The 18,645-nt window shown below is 56.4% G+C and overlaps 1 protein-coding gene across 1 annotated transcript; it reads right to left on the bottom strand.

The window, feature by feature from the left end:
* Positions 1-4,839: 4,839 nt before the first annotated feature.
* ALX3 (ALX homeobox 3) lies at positions 4,840-14,318 on the bottom strand. Its single transcript, XM_024742121.1, has 4 exons — positions 14,042-14,318; positions 8,540-8,856; positions 5,562-5,690; positions 4,840-5,148 (listed from the first exon to the last, which is right to left on the bottom strand). The coding sequence occupies exons 1-4, from the start codon at positions 14,316-14,318 to the stop codon at positions 4,840-4,842; spliced, it is 1,032 nt and encodes a 343-aa protein (XP_024597889.1).
* Between the last annotated feature and the right edge of the window lie 4,327 nt (positions 14,319-18,645).

Raw genomic sequence — 18,645 nt, 5'->3', positions numbered from 1 at the left:
TGCCCATTGCCTTGTCTGCAGGAAATATGGCCCCTGAATATCTCCTCCAGGTCTAGAAAGAGAGTTTTCTCGCCAGCATTGATAGGTCACCCCCTTGTCCCTGCCAAGCTGCCCACCTTTCTCATCTGAGGGGGAAGGGGAGGGGGAGTTGGCACTTATCCCAAGTGTTCTTTCCACATCAGTCTGGTTTCGCTCCAGGGCTCCCAGCCCCAGGGCTCTGGGTTGCTGGAGCCGTAAGTTGTCTGCACCCCTGGGTTAGAGGTATTACAGTAGGCGCCCCAGGTTTCTCTGGATCACACCCCTGAGCTGGACTCAGCCAAACCAATTTCAGTATTAGGGAGGGAGGGGCCAGGTCAGAGAGGGGGTCGACTGTGCTGGACCCTCACTGGGGTAGATGGGAACTGAGAGGAAGCTTAAGTGCTCAGAGCCCGGGGAAGCAGACCATCAGGAGTCCTGGGAAAGGGAGTGTCGGGAGGCCCAGGAGCCCGCGTGGCTGAGGGAGAAGCAAACACCTTTGTGGTCGGTGTCAGTTTGAGGCTTCTGGAGCCTGCGTCTGGCCTTCAGATCCCTGGACGTGTCTGCCTCCGCCTTGCTCGATCTTGACGCTCTGCTTCTGAGGATCTTACCATTCTGATGCTGAGAAAAGGAGTGTTCCCTTTTAGGAATTGCTTCAAGTTCCCTTATCTTACCTGCAGGCCACCTGTAGGGGGTTTTAAGTCTCCAAGGGGTCTTAACTAACAAAAGAAACGTATTCTGGGGGAAATCTCCCCTTTGTTGGCTCTTCCGTTCAGTACGTGTCCACCGAGCCTCAGTCCAGGCCCTGAGCTGGGCTTCTAGGACAGGCCTTTATGCACCAGTGTGATTATGAGCAGCCGGGTAGGAGCCAGCAGTGTGTCCGTATGTAAGTCACACGGCCTAGGAGATGGGAAGTCCCTGTGATTGGCCTTTGCCGCAAAGTAACTTGCACAGGACAAGGGACTTTGACACAATTTCTGTGTGCACAGTGGATTCTCTGCTGTTTCTTACTAGGGTCAATGGGAAGTACGCATCTTGAGGTGGCAGTTTGAGTAAGTTGGATTTTCACATTCTTGTTTGACCACGCAGCCTGGTTTACTGAAGCCGTCTGGCTGAGGCTTTGACCTCCTTCCCATTTTTTGATTTCCCCAAATCTCTCCTCTGAAGCTTCTCTGAAGCTTCACCTTAACTAGAGGTGCCATTTTCTCTCTTGGTTTGCAAATGTCTGTAAATATCTCTATATAAATCTGTGCAGAAAGAACACAGAATATCAAAGCTGCAGGGGCTGTAAAGCTTGGGCAGGTGGATCCTGCATATGTGGGCCCAGGGGCTGGCCCAGGAGGGGAGCTGCCTTACCATCGCCACAGAGTGTGCTCTGGGCAGATTGGCTGTTTGAAGCCTGGTCTTTGTACAGAAGTACCTCTGGAGCATCAGCCCTGCCATCATACCTTGGAGGCCTGTTCTGGCGGTCCCTGTTCTGGGTGCCCTGAGTGTCCAGGTGAATAGGACACCACACTCTTACTTTCCTTGACAAGCTCACAGTTGATGGGGAGCTGGCCGTAAAAGCAAGTAAGAGCAGTAGTATGCTAGGTACTGAGACAGACATCTTCAGGGCGCCACAGGACCCATTGCTCCCAGCTGGTGCCCACCTACTGGAGAAGGGACAAGGCGAGGGGAGGCTGCAGTTGTTGAGGGGAAGGCAAGGGGGCTCCAGCATCAGGAACAAGGGCTCCAAGAGCGGACGCTTTGTGCTCATGCTGGGATGAGCCCGTGGCCAAGGCGGGAGCAGGGGTGAGGTATGTTCTCCCTCTGCCGGATACAGGAAATGCCCGGTTCCTGGGGATACTGGGCTCTGTTCCCGTCTGTGGCTGCAGAGGGTCTGCACTTCGGGGTTGTACTTCAGGTTGATGTGTAAAGGACTGGGGGAGGCCGGGGATGAAGACTGAATGCCTCTGATGAGAAGCATTTCCTGATGCTGGACTGAGGCTAGAAGCTGGGACTGAAGGGCGATCTGGCTAGGGCCCTCCTCTCCGGGCCTGGTGTCCGGGCCCCTGCCAGGACCGAGATTTAGGGCTTCTCTGGGTGGGCCTCACGGGAGCAGAGAGGAACCTTAGCAAAGGGAGACGGAGCCTAGCACCTCTCTTAGGTTGAGATTCCAAGTGGGGCCACTTCCCTTTTCTTTTTCAGAGGGGCCTACCAGAGCCCCAGCCTGGCCTTGGGAAAACATCGGGCCTAGGCTGAGGGCTGAGGTTGCCTCTGGAGTGAGGCCATGGGGGCAGGGGCGTCTGGAGACCTGGGGGCTGTCTTAGGGGTGAGACGCCTAGGGTGTGGAGGAGGAGGGGAAGATGGAAGGACGGCTAATGGGAAGCAGGTGGAAGGGCTGCCTGAGTCCCAGCCAGGGGACAGGCTGGCTGGGATGGCCCAGTCAGTGGGAGAACCCGTCAACTCACAGATAATCCTAGGGAACAGGCTCCGGGATGCCCATTCATATTCATTATGTGTGAAGTGGGCGGTTGTAAAGTTAGCTTTCTCTTCATTTAGCTGTCACTAGACAGAAAAATATGAGCTGTGGGCAGATGCCCCTGGATGGGAGCCAGTAGCTGGTCTCTGGCCTCCCTGTGCCCTCCCCCACCAGGGCCTCCCTCCCGCACAGGGCCCGCTCTGGCCTCTGCCTGCCTCTCCTGCTGTTGCTGCATTGATCTCTGACTCAACTTTAGTTCCTTCTCTTGCCTGTCTTCCCCACTTCTGCTTCCTTTGCTTTCACAGATTCTTTCCTCTTCCCTCTTTCTAAGCTGTGAGAGAGGGAATCATGGTTTTTCTTGACCATCACTCTATCTCTGGCACCCAGCACAAGCGGGCACTCAGTATTTGTAGAACAAACTAATCTTTCTCTCTGCATCTCTCTTAACTTTTGTGAGACAAAAAGTCCAAAATTTTGCTGGCCACTCCTTGGGTGAAGAAACTTCTAGTGCAGTTCTCTTAGCCCTGGAATTAGAAGTGTGGGTTTGTACCCCAGTTCATTATTGCCCAGCTGGGCGAAGGTGGTCCTGTTCAGCAGTAGCTGGGGCTGCCTCTCCTTACTGCCCAGACTCTTCCCTTCCTGATGCACATGGGGCTCGCACCTGGACCTCAGAAGCCAGGCCCTCAAATGAAGGGAAGGGAAGAGAAGGGGGACACTGGTTTCCTCTGGGTGATGCTTGGGCCTTGTCACAGTCACTGTCTTGGCCGGCAAATCCGATCTGATGGATTTGCACTCTCCTTGGGAAGAAGCATGGCCCTGGCCACTGGAATCTCTGTGTGCTTGGGTTTCTCTGGGCCTGGAGGAGGAGGCCTGGGGTCGGGGGAGCTGGGCTGCTAGCTGAGGCTGAGCTGCTCTGAGCAATGTGGTTGTGTGTGGGAGGGCCAGGCCTGCTTTTTTCCTGCCTTCCAGGAAGATAAGGCAGAAAGCGGGGATGAAGGATAGAATGGGTAATACTCTCAAACCACAAGAAAGAGTCCTGGCTTTCGTCTCTGCCCTACAGCTCAGACATGCTCCTGGGCGTCTGGGAGCAGGGAATGGCCACACCCCCACTACTCTGGGGTCCCAGCCTACGGGAGCTCAGGACCCTCGGTGAGCTCCCCGGACTTCCGTTCCATCTCCCCTCCGGTGTCCGTTCAGCCACAATCTTATTTCAGCTCTCTCACTCCCCTTCCCATGCCACATTTTCCCTTCCAGATGAGCCCAGCAACCCTAGAGCCGGGCTTTTCCCCCTTCCTCCTTGTACCAGCCGAAGCCACAGGGACCCTGAGCAGGTGACAGAGCCAGGCGTGGCACACACTGAGGGCCGGCCGCAGGCGCGTCTTCCCCTAGCCTCTAGGATCCCTGCTTGGACCCCGGGCACAGACCAGCCTTAGAGCAACCAAGTGCCAAACCCTGAGGATACACAATCACCTGGTATAAAAAATACTGCCACCTTTATTATTATGCTGGGAAGCACATTTTTTACAAAAGTACCTTTACAAAAGTGGGGTTTGGAATCTCAGGGGTTGAGTCTGTGGAAATCTGTTTTATTCTTACCAACAGCCAGTGAGTAAACCAAGGGAGCCTAAGGTTTCTATGGCATTGCTCTGGCCTGATCTCATGGAAGAGAATCCAAATATTTGGTGATTTCTGGTGGAGTTTCTGCCCCTTGGAGGGGTAAGAGGACTCCATAGCATGTTGCAGGAGGGGGCACATGTTGCAGGACAAGAGTAGAGATGGCTGAGCAGGGGAGAAGGGGTACCTTTTACACTGACCTCCAGTTTACAGGCCCTTGTCAGCGCTAGATGCTGGGTGCACGCCCCCTTGTGGTGGGAGGGGGAAGTGAGGCCGGCCCTAGGCTGTCATACAAGACTGGTTTCCCCTAAGAGGCAGGGAGCGCCGCCCAGTTCAACCTGTTTCGTCCTCCCATTTTCCTGCATTCCCTGAATGAAGTGCCAGTTAAGTTGTTTCAGCTGGAGGGATGACAGTTAAACTCAGACAAAGTCTGAAGGAAGCAGGGCAGTATCTTTTTCCCTCTGGCCCAGGGTTTGGGGGAGGGGACCCAGTGTGTGGTAGGAAGAGTCCTACCTGCTTTGAAGCCCCTTTTCTCCTGGGCAGCCTCACCTTATTCTAACAGAAAAGATTCTGTAGCTTGTTCCCTGCGGAAGCCTGAGGGTCCCAGCTGCTCTGCCGGGGCCTCCAGGAACCATCTGGGCCTTGGAGGCAGAGGTGTGTCCTCTCTGGCATCCAGGCCGGGGTGGGGTGGGAGCAGCTGGAAACAGAAACGGGGTTGGGCAGCTCAGTCTGCATGTCCACGTGACAGATCATGTGGTCCAGTTCAGCAGGCTGGGTGGCTCCTTGGACTTCACCCTGAGTGAGATGAGGCTTGGAGACTTATAGTCGCCATCCGGGGAGGGCTCAAAGCTGGGGCCCCCTAGGGCAGGGGAAAAGCCATGGATGGAGTAGATGCCAGGGTGGGCTCCAGGAGAGGCTGGTACCCCCATGAAGCCAGCCACATTCCCATGAGAGTGGGAGTATGGAGACATGCATGGGGAGGGGATGCCCTCTGGAGACATGAGGCAGGGCCCCCTGGGGCTCCCAGACCCTGGACTGGGCCACAGGGAGTTCTGCAGCTGAAAAGAGAGAAGGAAAAAGAAAACCCATGAATCAGGAGCCTGGGGGGCCCTCCTTACCTAGGGACTCTCTCTTTGCCCTTACGGCTCCGGAAACTTTACAAGAAAACTCCACTTGGTCCAGGTCTAGAATCTGCTCCCTCCTGCCCCCAACACTTGCAGTGGCATCTCAGAAGGCCCCTGCCATTACATCTCAAAATGAGATTTCCTCTGGTGATTCCTTTGTACCAACTGCTCTGCATACACCATTCATGAGACTGGTAAGAGCCCATTTTGCAGAGGAAGAAGTGATTTACCCACCATCACTTGGAGCCCTAATGCTGCTCCAGGTCTCCCTGGGACCACAGTTCACACTCTTGCTGGCTTCCCCATGGAATTGCCAGGCCCCGAGTCTGGGTGGGGAGGGGTCTCACCTGGGGATGGCTGTCGGTTCGGGGCAGCATGGAGATGTCATAGGCAGACGTGAAGGGGTTCCGCCCCTCCTGGATCTTCCCATAACGCTCACGCTTCCGCCACTTGGCTCTGCGGTTCTGAAACCAGACCTGGGGGCAGGTTGGGAGAGGTTGAGGGGGTGATAAAGCAGCCCTGAGGCGTGGAGCCCACCGGGGAGACAGTTGATGGTTGCATTCTCTTGTGGGGTGGTGGGGAGCTGGCTCCAGGCTGGAGGATCTTGAGTTGCAGGAGCTTATAAATTCACATCATCCTCAGGGCCAGCGAGGGAGCTGGGATGGGGCCTAAGAGAGGCCCAAGCCCAGAGCGGGTTTATTGGCCCCATAGGCCCTCCCCCGCTCCCGTGCTGAGTCACTCTCTGGTTCTCCAGCCTGGCTGTGTCTGGTAAGGGTATCGTTGGGGTCCGTGGCCTCAGAGGCCCTGGACCAGTACACATATGCTGGGTGTCTAGCCCCCCTGCCTCATCTCTTTCCCAGTGTTCCCACCTTACTGCATCTGAGAAATCTTAAAGATATTTCTGTTTGGGTCCTGCTTCTGCTTAAACTCTCAGAGGCTCCCTGGAGACCTCGGCCGAGAGCCCAGCTCCTTCACAAGGCCCCTTGGCACTGACCCCTGCCCGTCCCCACAGCCTCATCTCCTGTCAGGCAACAACACTCAGTTCTCAGTTCTTCTTAGCTGCCTCTCACCCCAGCTCGCCTTTAAAACACTGCTCTCTTACTCCTCCTGCCTTTGCCCATGTTTTCCCTGCCTGCGCTACCCATCCCCACCACACACATACAACTGAGCTGGATATCCTCCACTGGACTTCCTAAATACGCAAGCTTTGCTCTCATTATACTTACCACATCCCACTACCATTATCTGGTTTGGAATCCGTCTTTCCCATTCATTTGTGAGCTCTTGGCGGGTGGGGTGGCATACCTGTGTGCTGTGCGCATATCTGGGGTGGATTTGTCATCTGGTGTGTGCCCTATGTGTGTTGGTGCACATATTGTGTATTTCTATCATTTAATAAACTTTTATGTGTCAGGCTCTAGGCTAGACATTGGCAATATCAAAACCAAACCAAACCCCCAAAATCCTCCTGCTTTCCAGGGATTTAGCTGGGAGCCACAACAAAAGAAGCTGCGAGTGTGTAAAAGTAACCCTACCTGAGTCCCTCACTCCCCACACCGCCTCTCATGCAGGCAGGATCCCAGAGCAGGCCTGGGGCAAGGCTGAGGAAGGACCCACAACCGCCTCTCCTTTCCCTACTCTCCCTTCCCTGCAGGAGATGAAAGAGCCTGGAGTTGCTGATCACTTTTCTGGGAATTCTTCCCTGTCACCACCCCGCTCTCCCCTCCTCGCTCTGAACCTGCCCCCTGCACTGTCCCGTGTGTGGTCCCCTTATTCCTCCCAACGGGCTGAGGTCTATGCGTGGTGTCATGCGTCTGCCAAGCATCCCTACTCTTGGGCCTCAGTCATCACTGAAGCTTCTAGACTAGGTCTGGGGGGCCTTGTGGCCACGCCTCCACGCTTTTAGGGTTGAAAAGGCCTAGAAGAGCAGTGGGGGAAGTGTGCTTCGCTTCCCCAAAGCAGTTGCACCGGGGCAGCTATTCAGAGTCCCCCCACCCCCACTAAGGCCTGCTGGGGTGTCTGGATAGGTGACATTTGGAATTCTACGGCTTATGTGGTCTGGGGTTACCTTGAATGCTGGGCCTCTTACCCTGATGGCTCCAGGCCCTGAGGAGCCCGGGGGAACAGTTCTGGAAGTCTGGTTTGGGTTCCACCTGGTAGGAACACGGAAGCAGGAAGACCCAGCAGAGAAGGGGAAACAGCCCAACTCCCTCTGATCCTATGTTGAATCCAGCTGTAGGGCCTTCTCTGCTAGGCCGCAGCTGGCCTCTTTATAGACTGACTGCTGGTTCCCATATTCTGCCAGAGCTGGCCCCTGCCCCAGTGCCCTCGGAGCCGCTGGAGGGGCCCCACCCAGATTGTGTCTCCTCTGCCAGGAGAGGGACCGTCCTCTGCTTAGAGGTCACCTCCTCACCTTTCCCAAGAGGCCCAGACCCAAGCCTTCTCCCGGTGCCTCTTGTTTGGCATCAGGGAGCCTGCTGCATATCGAGCAGGTTCAGAGCAAGGCAGCAGTGACCATCTTCCTCTTGGGCCAGACTCTTACTGAAGCCTCCTTTTCCATCCCCACCTCCTGTCCGCCACCTTCATGTTCTTGCTCGCTTCCAGCATGCCTTGGACATGGATTCCCTTCCCTTCGTCCTTTCCCAGCATTCCTCCATCCTCCCACCCCGTCCACACAGGCTGGGCTCCACCCTAGTGAAGCTGGCAACAGCCCCATCCCGCCCCGGGGCCTGATTTCTGTTGGGGAAGAGTTTGTTGTGGGCAGGGGCTCCCAGACAGGCTCTCCCAACCACAGTCTGGGAGTTGGCAGGACTGAGGTCACTGGTTCAGGATGGCTTTAAGCATCACCGATCCTGAGACCCCCCCCCAGCAGGGACCCTCCCCACTCTGGGCAGCTACCTTGGGAGAAGCCCAGATTCGTGTTTTAACATTTCACGTCTTCCAAAATGCACACATCTGTGATCCTCAAAGATACTCCTTATGTAGGTAGTACTATCATTCCCTTTTCTTAAATTGGGAAACCAAGACAGAGATTCAGTGACATGCCCCAAGTCACCTGGTCAGCTAGAAGTGGCAGAGTTAGGACTCCCATACAGGTCTTTTGACTCCAGGAGCCCGTCACCCCCATCCCATGCAGGAGCCTCAACTTGGGCCGCAAGCCTGTGGCTGCAACAGAGCAGGGCGTGGAGGGGAGCCCAGGAGGGCCGACGGGGGCAGGCCGACTCTGTGTGGTGCCAGCGTCCACCTCTCCCAGCCCCTCCGTGGCCCGGCTTATGGTCTGGATGGTTGAGGCAGCCAGAGAGTCCTGTGGCCGGGGTGCCCTCACCTGTACCCGGGCCTCGGTGAGGTCCGTGCGCAGAGCCAGCTGCTCCCGGGCATACACATCAGGGTAGTGGGTTTTCTGGAAGACTTTCTCCAGCTCCTCCAGCTGGAACGTGCTGAAGGTCGTGCGGTTACGGCGCTTCTTGCTCTTGTTCTTGGCCAACTCCATGGAGTCAGGGAGTCCCGGGGACAGAGGGACACGCAGGCTGGCCAAGCAGGGGCCTGGGGAGCCTGGCAAGTTAGAGGGCCCGTCTCGGGGGCCCCCTCGGCAGTCCAAGGGCAGCTGGGGGAAGCTGGCAGCTTTGGAGGCCTTCTCCTCAGCTGCAATGGAAAACACAAAAAGGAGGATGGAAACCGAACCGGGGGGTTTTGTGGGTGGAATAGAGGGAGGGGGAAGAACGTTGACGCTTCAGTCCCCGCCTCCCCCTTCCTTTTTCCTCCCGTCCTCCTGGCAGCCACCCTTCAAGGGAGCCTGGCATTCGGAGGCCTGCCTGCTGAGCCTCCAGCTGGGGAGGGGGCCCTGGGGAGCCATGTGCTCTGTGGTCTGGGTGGATCTGCTGGGGACGGAGGGGGGTTCATTTCGGGGAAGTATTCTGTGGTGGCGCGTCCCACAGGGTGTGGAGGTACCAGGATGGATGCCATGGCAGGGCCTAGCACGGGGGTGGGAAGTGGGGGTGGCCTCCTTGACCCTGACTCTGCAGGCCTTGGCTCCCATGCCTGTGCCTCTGCTCCAGGACTGGATAGGGACAGGGATGCTCAGACCACCTTTGGCCGATCTGGCTGGGCCTTATTCTCTGAACCCCAAGTCTCAGGACAATGTCAAATCCCCCTGCCCTGGGGTATGAAAGGCAAGATGGGGCAAAGAAGCTTCAAGAAGGATTGTCAAATTCCTCTGAAAATACTGATGTTTGGGCAAGGACTTAAGCTCCAGCATTAGAGAGCAGGAGACAGAGACAGGCTATGCTCGGAAAAGGAGAGGTAGGGGACAGTGGAAACCGGGCACAGTTCCATAGCCCATCATTCTTGTCATCGTCTGCCCCTCCCCTCCGCAGGAGTTTCTGACGGCTCCCCCATTGCCCACGATTAACAAGCAGCCCCACTCTGACGTGCTAGCCCTCACTCAGGAAACTTGATGGAGCTCTACCATAGCTGGGGCATGGTGAAAAATAGGTCACCCTGATCACCCCGCCCTCTCCCTCTGGCAAGGACCCCCAGCAGCGTCGCCATGAAATCTCTTCTTAACAGTCCTCTGGAATGGCAGAAGCAGCGCCACAAAGATGCCCCACTGATTCACACAGCCTCTTCCCTGGCCCCAGGTCCATCCCCAGTGGGGGCCTGGCCCCCAGGAGGCCCAGTGAGCTGGCACCAAGAGGCAGTTTCTTTCCCAGGACTTAGTGTTGGGAGCACAGCTTGGGGGGTGGGGGGCGGGGGTGGGGATAGAACTGGAGAGATGGGCTCTGGGGTTCTGGGTCTGACGAGTCCCTGTCTGCCTGTGGAGGACAAGTTGGGCAAGGCCCCCCCCCGCCAGCTGGAAGGTGGTGGGTGACCTCCCAGGACCACCCAGGCCGTGAAATAAGCTACGCTTCATGAGTGTGTCCTGGAGGCCGGGGAGAGTCAGGTAGGGTCTGCTCTCAGGCCAGTGCATAGTGACAGCCCAGACACCAGGCTTCTTTCATAATTCAGGTGGAGCATAGGTGGGGAAAATGCTTCAGTCCCTGACTTCTATTCCTGGGCAACACATTTTGGTTCTGGGGTAGTTCCACCTGGTAGGACCTGAGGAAGGAGAACTCAATGGAAGTTAAACCAAATAATTTTAAATGGTCTGGAAGACCAGGGAGACTGGGAGGGGGCACTGTGCACACAGCAGGCCTGAGAGGGAGGGTTCTCGGTATCTTGGATTCAGAGGGAGGGACAGCTGGACTCCAGGCGGAAAAGGGCAAGGGTGGCTCAGGGACGGGGTCAGAGGAGCACTGATGTCACTGCAGAGGGCTCCCCAAAGCTCTGGGGCTGGCTCATCTGCCTCTTGGGCCTTCAGTGACTATCTCAATAGGATCTGCCCAGATTGGAAGTGATCAGACCTGGAGCTCTGGGACTTGCCCTCTTGACCTTAAGCCACCTAGCTACCAGGGTAAAGGATGAAAATGCAGCAGGCCGTCTCAGAATAGCTATCCAAAAACAGAGCCAAGCCTGCTGGCCTCCTGGGACGTGACCTCCCAGGACTGCCCATTCTGCAGCCCTCTCAGAGGACCACAGAACTTCTTCCCTTTTCATTGCCGTTGTCCTGGAACCTCCATCCGCCTGGAGGACTCCAGTGTAAGGGCAGCAGTCCCGCACTTTGGAGACAGGGGCACGCCTCATAGAACACCAAGCGGCCTCCCGAGGAGCAAGGCCCGGAAGAGGAAAGAGATGGAGGTGGGCTAAGTGAAGGGCAGCGATCAAAGAAAGGCAGAGCTGGAACAGAAGCCCGCAGCTTGAATCTAAGCTCATCAGGGGAAAGGTGCACTGTGAACCCGGTGCATGTTTAAGACGTGCACAGGCTCTGTACAGGAGTCACTTGCACCTGGTGGGGACACTGGCTGATTAAGAGGGTAGTGCTCCCGTTGGAGACAGGAAGCCTTGGAGCTCAGCACTGGGGTGTCCGTGGCCTGCACAACCGCAGAACCACAGCAGCAGTCTGTTGGGCCTGAAAGACAAGAACCAGCAGAGCTCTGTCCCTGACTGGGCTCTCACACCCCGGGCACTCTCCCACGCGGGGGGCTGCCAGAGCCCCTACTAGCGGCTGCCTCGAAGCCTTGGCAGCTCGGGAGCCGCACGGCTCGGGCTGCCTACCGGGAGCCCCACTGGCCCCATGGATGGCGTCCATCGACGCCGCAGGACCAGCCATCCGGCTTTCAGCTTTCGCGGCAGCCTTGCTCCGCGCGCGCCCTTCCCCGAGCGACCCGCAGAGCGCTCTGAAGCCTGGGCTTCCGCTGCTCCGGCTGAATATCCGAAGCTGGTGTGGACCTACACGCCGTTTGTAAACCCCCAGTGGGGCCTTGGTGCTCTCCCTCGAGGTTCCCAGCCTTGCCCTAGAGGCCTCAGCGGGGGCCAACGGCTGAGGACTCTTCTCGAAGTCCGCGGCCGGCCCGGAGACCGCGGTCAGCCTGGTTATCCGGCTCAGGGCCTCAGCGGCGGCGGGCGCGTTCCGAGATCAAGAAGCCAAGCTAGGGGACAGACCCCGGCAGAGCAGGAAGGAACAGCCAAGCACTTCTCCGTCCCTCTGAGCAGCCACGCGCTGAGGGCGCGAAGATGGCTGGCGCCGCCAGGACGCGACCGCGGTGCAGACCAGGGCTGGGCGCTCTCCGCACAGGGCGGCCAAGGGCTGGAGAGGAGCGCCGTGCCAGGCTCTCGAGCGCGCAATTGCCCGGCCTCGCAAGGATCGCGCAGCAGATGGGCGCAGCTGCGCGCTCACTGGTCTGAACTGGAAACGCTCGGAGCTCGTTATTTTAAAAGCCAAGAAATTAAGCGGGCTCCCCCTTTGACCAACATTTCCCACCAAGCAGACCGCGCGGCCCCAGTCCTCGGGGCTGTCCCTCCCTAGCAGCCCAGCTCTGCCACAGGGACGCAGGCCACCCGCCCGCCTGCCGAGTTCAGGCCAGGGCACTGGGGAGGCCAGGGCACCGAGGAATCCAGTGGCGGCCGGGGTCTCTACCCAGACTCGGCTCGCACCCGTCGCACCTCCTTTTCGTTTGGTCTGTCCTCTGCTCAGCTGGAATCGTTCATTTCCTTCTCCCACTTGTTCCCATTTTGCTATTTTCTACTCTTTTAGGATGTCCTCTTTTTCTTTCGTATTGTCTGCTGCTTCTCTCTTCCTCCGTTCCCTCCTTCTCCATTTACCCGCTTCGTTCGATCCTCCCCTTGCTTTCTTTTTTTCATTCGTTCATTTATTCCTTTCCGTTCTGCCCAGTTCGCCGACCGCCTTTTAGCTCTCCTCCGTTCCTCTCTCCTCTGTTGTTTTGTCCAATTTCCTTTTCCCTCTTTTTGGTGGTTGTTTACACTTTTTGGTTTTCTTTCCACGCATTTCGTTGTGAACACCCTCGCCGTCGCTAGATTCCTCCCCGTCCGCTCGTTCTGCTCCAGCGCTCTCCGTAGTTTGCTCGGCGCTGGGGCCGGGGCCGGTCGCGATCCTGGCGGTCCGTGCGGGATCCGTCGCGCCCAGCAGGGACTCGGACCTGCAGGGTGGGTCCTGCCGGACGCGGCGCACCAAGCCAGGCCGGGTACCTGTCCCCGGCGGTGCTCACGGCGCTGCGCGGCCGCCGCCGTCTGTCTGGGATCAGAGGAGCCAGGCCAACTGCTTCTCATTAAGTCCCAACTGTGGTTTTTATCAGGAGAGCCTCTTTCAAAGGGCACAGACACGAAGCTCCGCGGACTCGCTCATTTCCTCCGCTGACCCCCACACACCTCCCAGCCCTCCCCTACACATTCCCACCGCCCCGACTGGGCGAAGGCCCGAGCTGCCTGGCCTCTCCGAGGAGGCCCGCGAGGCGCCAGCGGGGCGGAGGCGGGTTGCAGCCGATCTCGGAGGATCCAGCTCTGGGCCTAAGCTGCGGGATGCGGCAGCAAAGATGAGGCGGGCGCGGGCACCGACATTTCCACAGGTCAGCCGGTGCAGCGGGCGGCGGCGGGGTTGAGAACCCGCCCGCCAGGCCCCGGAGTTCAGGCGCGTTCTTGGGAGACGGAGCGGTCCAACTGGCCTTAGTGAATAGGGCACTGGCCCAGGAGCCGGAGGCACCCAGGGGTTAGGCCCGCTCCCGACGGCCCCGCGGTGACGATCCAGTGCGAGGAAGCCAAGACTGCGAGAAGGGCGGCCATCGCCGTGCATAACGACGGGGAGGCCAGGTTAGTCTGGGAAATAAGAACACAGTTATTCCGTATTGAGAACGGCCCCGGCACTGCGGCACTAGCCGCGGCCACTGCGCCGAGCGCCTAAGGCGCAGGCAGCAGCGCCTTTCCCGGGGAGGCCAGGCCGCAGCCCTCGGCTGAGTCCTGGCTTGGCCACTGTAGGTCGGGGCCAGCCTCAGGGCCCTCAGCGGGCGCCAGACACAAAAGCCGCGCTTCTCTCCCCGAATGCGGGCCAAGAGTTAAGTGTGGCGCCCGGGCCCTGGGCCCGGTCCGGGCTTCTGGGTCGGTGTCAGTTCCGGCCAAGCACGATCTCTCTTTCCCGGTGCCGGCCGCCTTCGGGCCCGAGTGGGCCCCGGGCCGTCGCCACTCCACCCTCTCTCGACCTCCCGCCTCCCATTCCCGCCACCAGAGGCACGCGTGGCTCTGCCTCCCGCACCGCGCGGGCTTTCGCCCGGCCGGGACCAGCACCGGTCCGGCTTCAGAGGGAGCCGTGGCGAAGGGCGAGAGAGGTAAAAAGTTAAGAATAGGCGAGCGGGAGAGGGAAGCGGGGAGGCCCCTGCGGGCCCGGGGATGGAAGACGGAGAGCTGGTAGGGGCTGCGCGCTACGCCCCGCGCCGCGCTTTACCTTCCGCGGGGCCCTCGTAGAAGTGGCCGCCGTTGAGCGCCGGGCTGGGGCCGAGGTCCTGCAGGTACTTGGCGGGCGGCTTGGCCGGCTCCGGGAGGTAGGGCTCCAGGGGCCCGCAGGCCGGAAAGCGGGTCAGCCGCGGGCCGCGGGGTGGCGCAGGGTGCAGGTGAGGCGCGGCGGCCGGGGTCCCCTGGGGGCCCGGAGGCTCATCCCCGGCGGCCGCGTAGGGGCGAGGCCCGGGCCCCACGCCGAAAGGCGCGCAGCTCTCCGGGTCCATTTTTTTGGGGGCGCGCGCCGCGGGGGGCGGGGGACAGGGGAGGGGGCCGCACTCTGACTTAATGCTGGAACCATCCACGTCACGTGCGGCCCCGCGCGGGTTAACCCCTCGGAGCCCGGGAGTCCCCTGATTCACTCCAGTCGCGGTATCAGAAGCAGTTGGAGAGGGGGAGGAAACCACCCCCTCTCGAGGGCAGGGTCCTTTTTGTCTGCCCATCTTGGTGAGTCCCTTGTTTAGAGCAGCACCCTTGGCCCTGATATCTGGCCTGGAGGCTCTTGACCCTGGAGGGGTGAGGCAGTTCAGGGGTAGAGACCACCTCCACCCACAACAAATACTTTTAGGCCTGGTCTCCTGACATTAGCCTGGGATAATGGCCAGGCAGCAGGTAGGAGCTGGGCTGGGACTTCATCTAACTCTCCTTACTGGGAGTTGGAAAAACTTTCCTCCAGCAAAAACACCTCCGTTAGAGAGCTCTTGTTTCGGGGAGAGGAGGGGAGAGGAGTCACTGGGAGTGTTGGGTGGCAACAGCTCTTATCTGGCAATGGGGGCTGGGAGCTGGGCACGATCATTACTTAGCTGTGGAGCCTTGAACTAGCCACTTAGTGTCCTCATCTGACTGTGGAGGTTGGACAGAGTCAATCCTCATAGTCTTTCTGTATATTCCTGGTGGGTTTCAGAAGCAGAGGCAGGGCCAGAGCAGACAGGGGGTCTCCCAGAGGCAGCTCAGGACTGAACAGAGTCCAGCAGAGGTTACCTTAGGAGCAGGTGGAGGAATACCTAGAGGGTTTTGTGTTTGAACGACAGGCAGGGAGTGAATGCCTTTTAGTGGGCAAATGATCTGGAAGTGCCTGGGGAACCACTGGAGAGAGGCTGTCTGCAGCTCAGACCTTGGGGCTCTGCTGCCCCAGGCCTGCCACCTTGGAAGGAGGCCAAGGTAGGAGCTCCATCTCCTGAGAGTTGGGTCTCCCTAGCCAAGAGGAAGCAGAGGACTAAAGCAGTAGCTTAGAATTTCCAAAAAGCAAAACAACCTCCACCCTACCTAAGATCTGGGAAGAAATACCCAAGGGCCCTAGGACCCTGCTTACTTCAGTGGATTGAGGAGTCCCTAGGTCTGGTTACACCGATTTTTATTTTCAGTGCCTCCAGAGGCTAGCAAGAGGGGTGGGGAGTCAAACATCATTTGTATTTCATTTGAATTCTCAATTTTTAAAGGAATCCAAGGGCCCTGGTGTGAACACCTCCCTCTTCCGCTGGGGGCTTAGAGGGGGTTTCTTGGCTGTCCTCAGCCAGAGTTGGGCTGTAAATCAAGGCCAAACAGGAACCAGAAGCCTTGCATCTCACGAGTAGTCATTAAGCCATTATTAAACGTACCGTAACTTCTCTGAAGCCTTATTGGTTTAAACACCACATTGGAGGCATTATGGCCATTAGGGCCCCTAATCACAGACTGCAGACTGGGGTAGTGAGATGGGAGCACCTGGGGCTGCTATTTCCAGCCAAGAGGGAGGCTTAGCTTGGAATTAAGCTTCCTCTCTGGCCTCACCAGGGAGATCCATTCTCTAGGATCCAGTGGATCCCAGCTCTGGGCAACCAACTTGTATTGATCACTTTTGCCCATTAATAAGGGTTTTTCAATAGTTACTGGGTTAGTAAGTCAACTATACCTCAATTTAAAAAATAACAGATATTGGGGTAGGGCTGTAGATATTGTTGACTTTTTTAGGAGCACGTTAATATCAATTCAGGACACCTCTTCTGTTTAACAAAGTAATCAAGCAGTTTACTGTGGAAGATGGAAGTATGACACAGGAAAAACATCATCAACAGTCTAAACAAGGCAGCTTAGCTTAAATGCCAAGTGTTTTGCCTCCGGTGATAACCGTTCTGAGGCTCAGTTTACTCATCATAAAAATGGGCCACACCCATGGACGAGGGATATTTGAGAAGCACTTATTTTGATGGCTGTGATGAACTGTGTTCGAGAGATTATCATTATCATTAAGAGATCCAGATACTACAGCCCAGATCTCTGGGTTACATCACTGAATTGGTGGAAGGCTCCTGACCCCAGATGGAAGGGGCCAGAGTCTGGGGCTGAACAGAGAGCCCTAGGGACCCGCACCCCTTCCCGAGCCCAGAAGTTCCTCCTGCCATTCTCCCGCTCTTTGAACAGAACCAATTTCCATGCTGAGATGGTGTTGCCAATTGCACTGAGGTGGCAGGAAATTACAGATTACATTTAAGTTGGGTTAGGTAGATGGGGTTGCCCCTCTGGGAGGGTCTTCTTCCAGGACCATGCAAAACAGGGTACTGAGAGGAGCCTTTCCTTCTCTCCTTTTAAACCACTAGTGCAAACTCTTACCTTTATCCGTATATGGTCTGGGCAGGTGCATAGGAAAAACAAAAATGCAACCTCAGAGTTATTAAGTTTTCCCTTCTTAGGAGGGCTGAGGGATCATGAAGTATAGGGCCCCTCATTTTACAGATAAAAACAACAGCTAACACATAGTATGTACAGTGTGCCAGCACTATCTAATGTATTCTCTCTATACTGATTTACTTAACCCTCACAACAACCCCAGGAAGGAGGCACAGTTATTATCCCCATTTTACAGAGAGAGACTGAGGCCACAGAAGGGAGCCAGCCATCTGTCTAGCGTGGATACAGCCACTTAGTGGCAGAACCTAAATTTACGCTCAGATCCATGGTTTCCCACCTGACACCAGCTGTCTCTCAGTCGTTCTTCAGCTAACGTAACAAAGCTGGAATCATTCGATGCACACCCTCCTTCTCCCAGAGGAAGGTCAGAACTCCTTCCTGAGAGGGAATTTGAGGCCAGAGTGGATGGGGACAGTTGGTCCAAGATGGAGCCGTACTGCTGCCTTTCTGATCACCAAGTGACAGTTTATTGATACTCGCCATACCCAGCTGTGGTGGCCAGGACAGTAGGTGGAGAGTGGTTTCTGCTAAGCTGAGACCAAACGAAACAGGGCATCTAACACCTGAGAGGTTTTATGACCCACCAACACAGCCAGATGTGGGGCAGAGTTTTAAGAGAATTTGTGAGTTCACCATTCGTGCTATTTAATAACCAGCTGAATTACAATAGCATTTTGTCACTGATGTAGTGTCCAAAGACTCAGTGAGATGAGCTGATAGGATGATCCAGACAATTCTGGGTCCTATCATGTAAAAAAAAATGTCTCCACCTGCTGAGGAAAACCTACTTTTAAAATGGGAATGAAGGACTATCCTGGTGGTGCAGTGGTTAAGAATCCACCTGCCAATGCAGGGGACATGGGTTTGAGCCCCGGCCTGGGAAGATCCCACATGCCGCGGAGCGACTAAGCCCCTGCACAACTACTGAGCCTGTGCTCTAGGGCCCACGAGCCACAACTACTGAGCCTGTGTGCCACAATTACTGAAGCCCGCATGCCTAGAGCCCGTGCTCCACAACAAGAGAAGCCACCGCAGTGAGAAGCCCGCGTACAGCAACAAAGACCCAACGCAGCCAAAAAATAAATTAAAAAAAAAAAAGGAAATGATACTTATTGGCTGTTTCTAGGCAACTGTTTTACAGTGACTGATTGTTTCATTCATTCATTCATTTAATAGGAGGACCTATTATATGACAGGCATCTGCTGGCAGTGGGATACAGCAGAGAGCAAGACAGACATGACCCCTGCTTTCGTGGAGAGTAAACTTTGCTGGAATGGAAATGTCTCCTCCACAATGAAAAAAAAAAAATCGTCATTTGGATGTGAATGAGAATGGAATCTGGTCTCCAGAGCAGGGTTCCTGGCTTCTAGGCTCCACTGTAAGGTCAGTTCCTGAATTAGGGAAACATCAGTCCCAACTTCAGCTTTCCTTTCCTTTTCGACTTCTCTCAGCCTACACCACACGAAGGCGAATGTGCTCCTTTCTCTCCCAGTGGATGTCCAAACGCGGTCAGAACAACGGGAAAGATGGAACCTCAGATCTGACATTTGTTTGACATATACAAAACTTCCTTCCAGACAGGAAAAACTCAGTTGCTTTTTTTTTTTTTTTTTTTCCTTTGAAGGCAAGACAGTCAGTATTACCCTTGTCCTGTTTAGACTTTGAAATCCTAAATTGATCCCTATGAAAATTCTGGGTCGGGGAGCCCAAGTAGATTGTTTCTCATTAGTGACATTCTTCCTGGAAGGTCAGGCTAAGGAATGGTAAATAAACCTTCAGATCCGGTACTTCCTCCTCATCCATGATATTTAAAAGAAAGAAAGGAAGGGCGGGGGGAAGAAAGCAGCAGCTTTGTGCTGTGGATACCCAGAATCCTTGGCTTTCAT

The sequence above is a fragment of the Neophocaena asiaeorientalis genome, unplaced genomic scaffold (genome assembly GCF_003031525.2).
Source record: "Neophocaena asiaeorientalis asiaeorientalis breed wild unplaced genomic scaffold, Neophocaena_asiaeorientalis_V1.1 scaffold35, whole genome shotgun sequence".
NCBI lineage: Eukaryota > Metazoa > Chordata > Mammalia > Artiodactyla > Phocoenidae > Neophocaena > Neophocaena asiaeorientalis.
The sequence above is the reverse complement of the archived record's forward strand: the minus strand, read 5'-3'. Positions and strand labels throughout refer to the sequence as shown.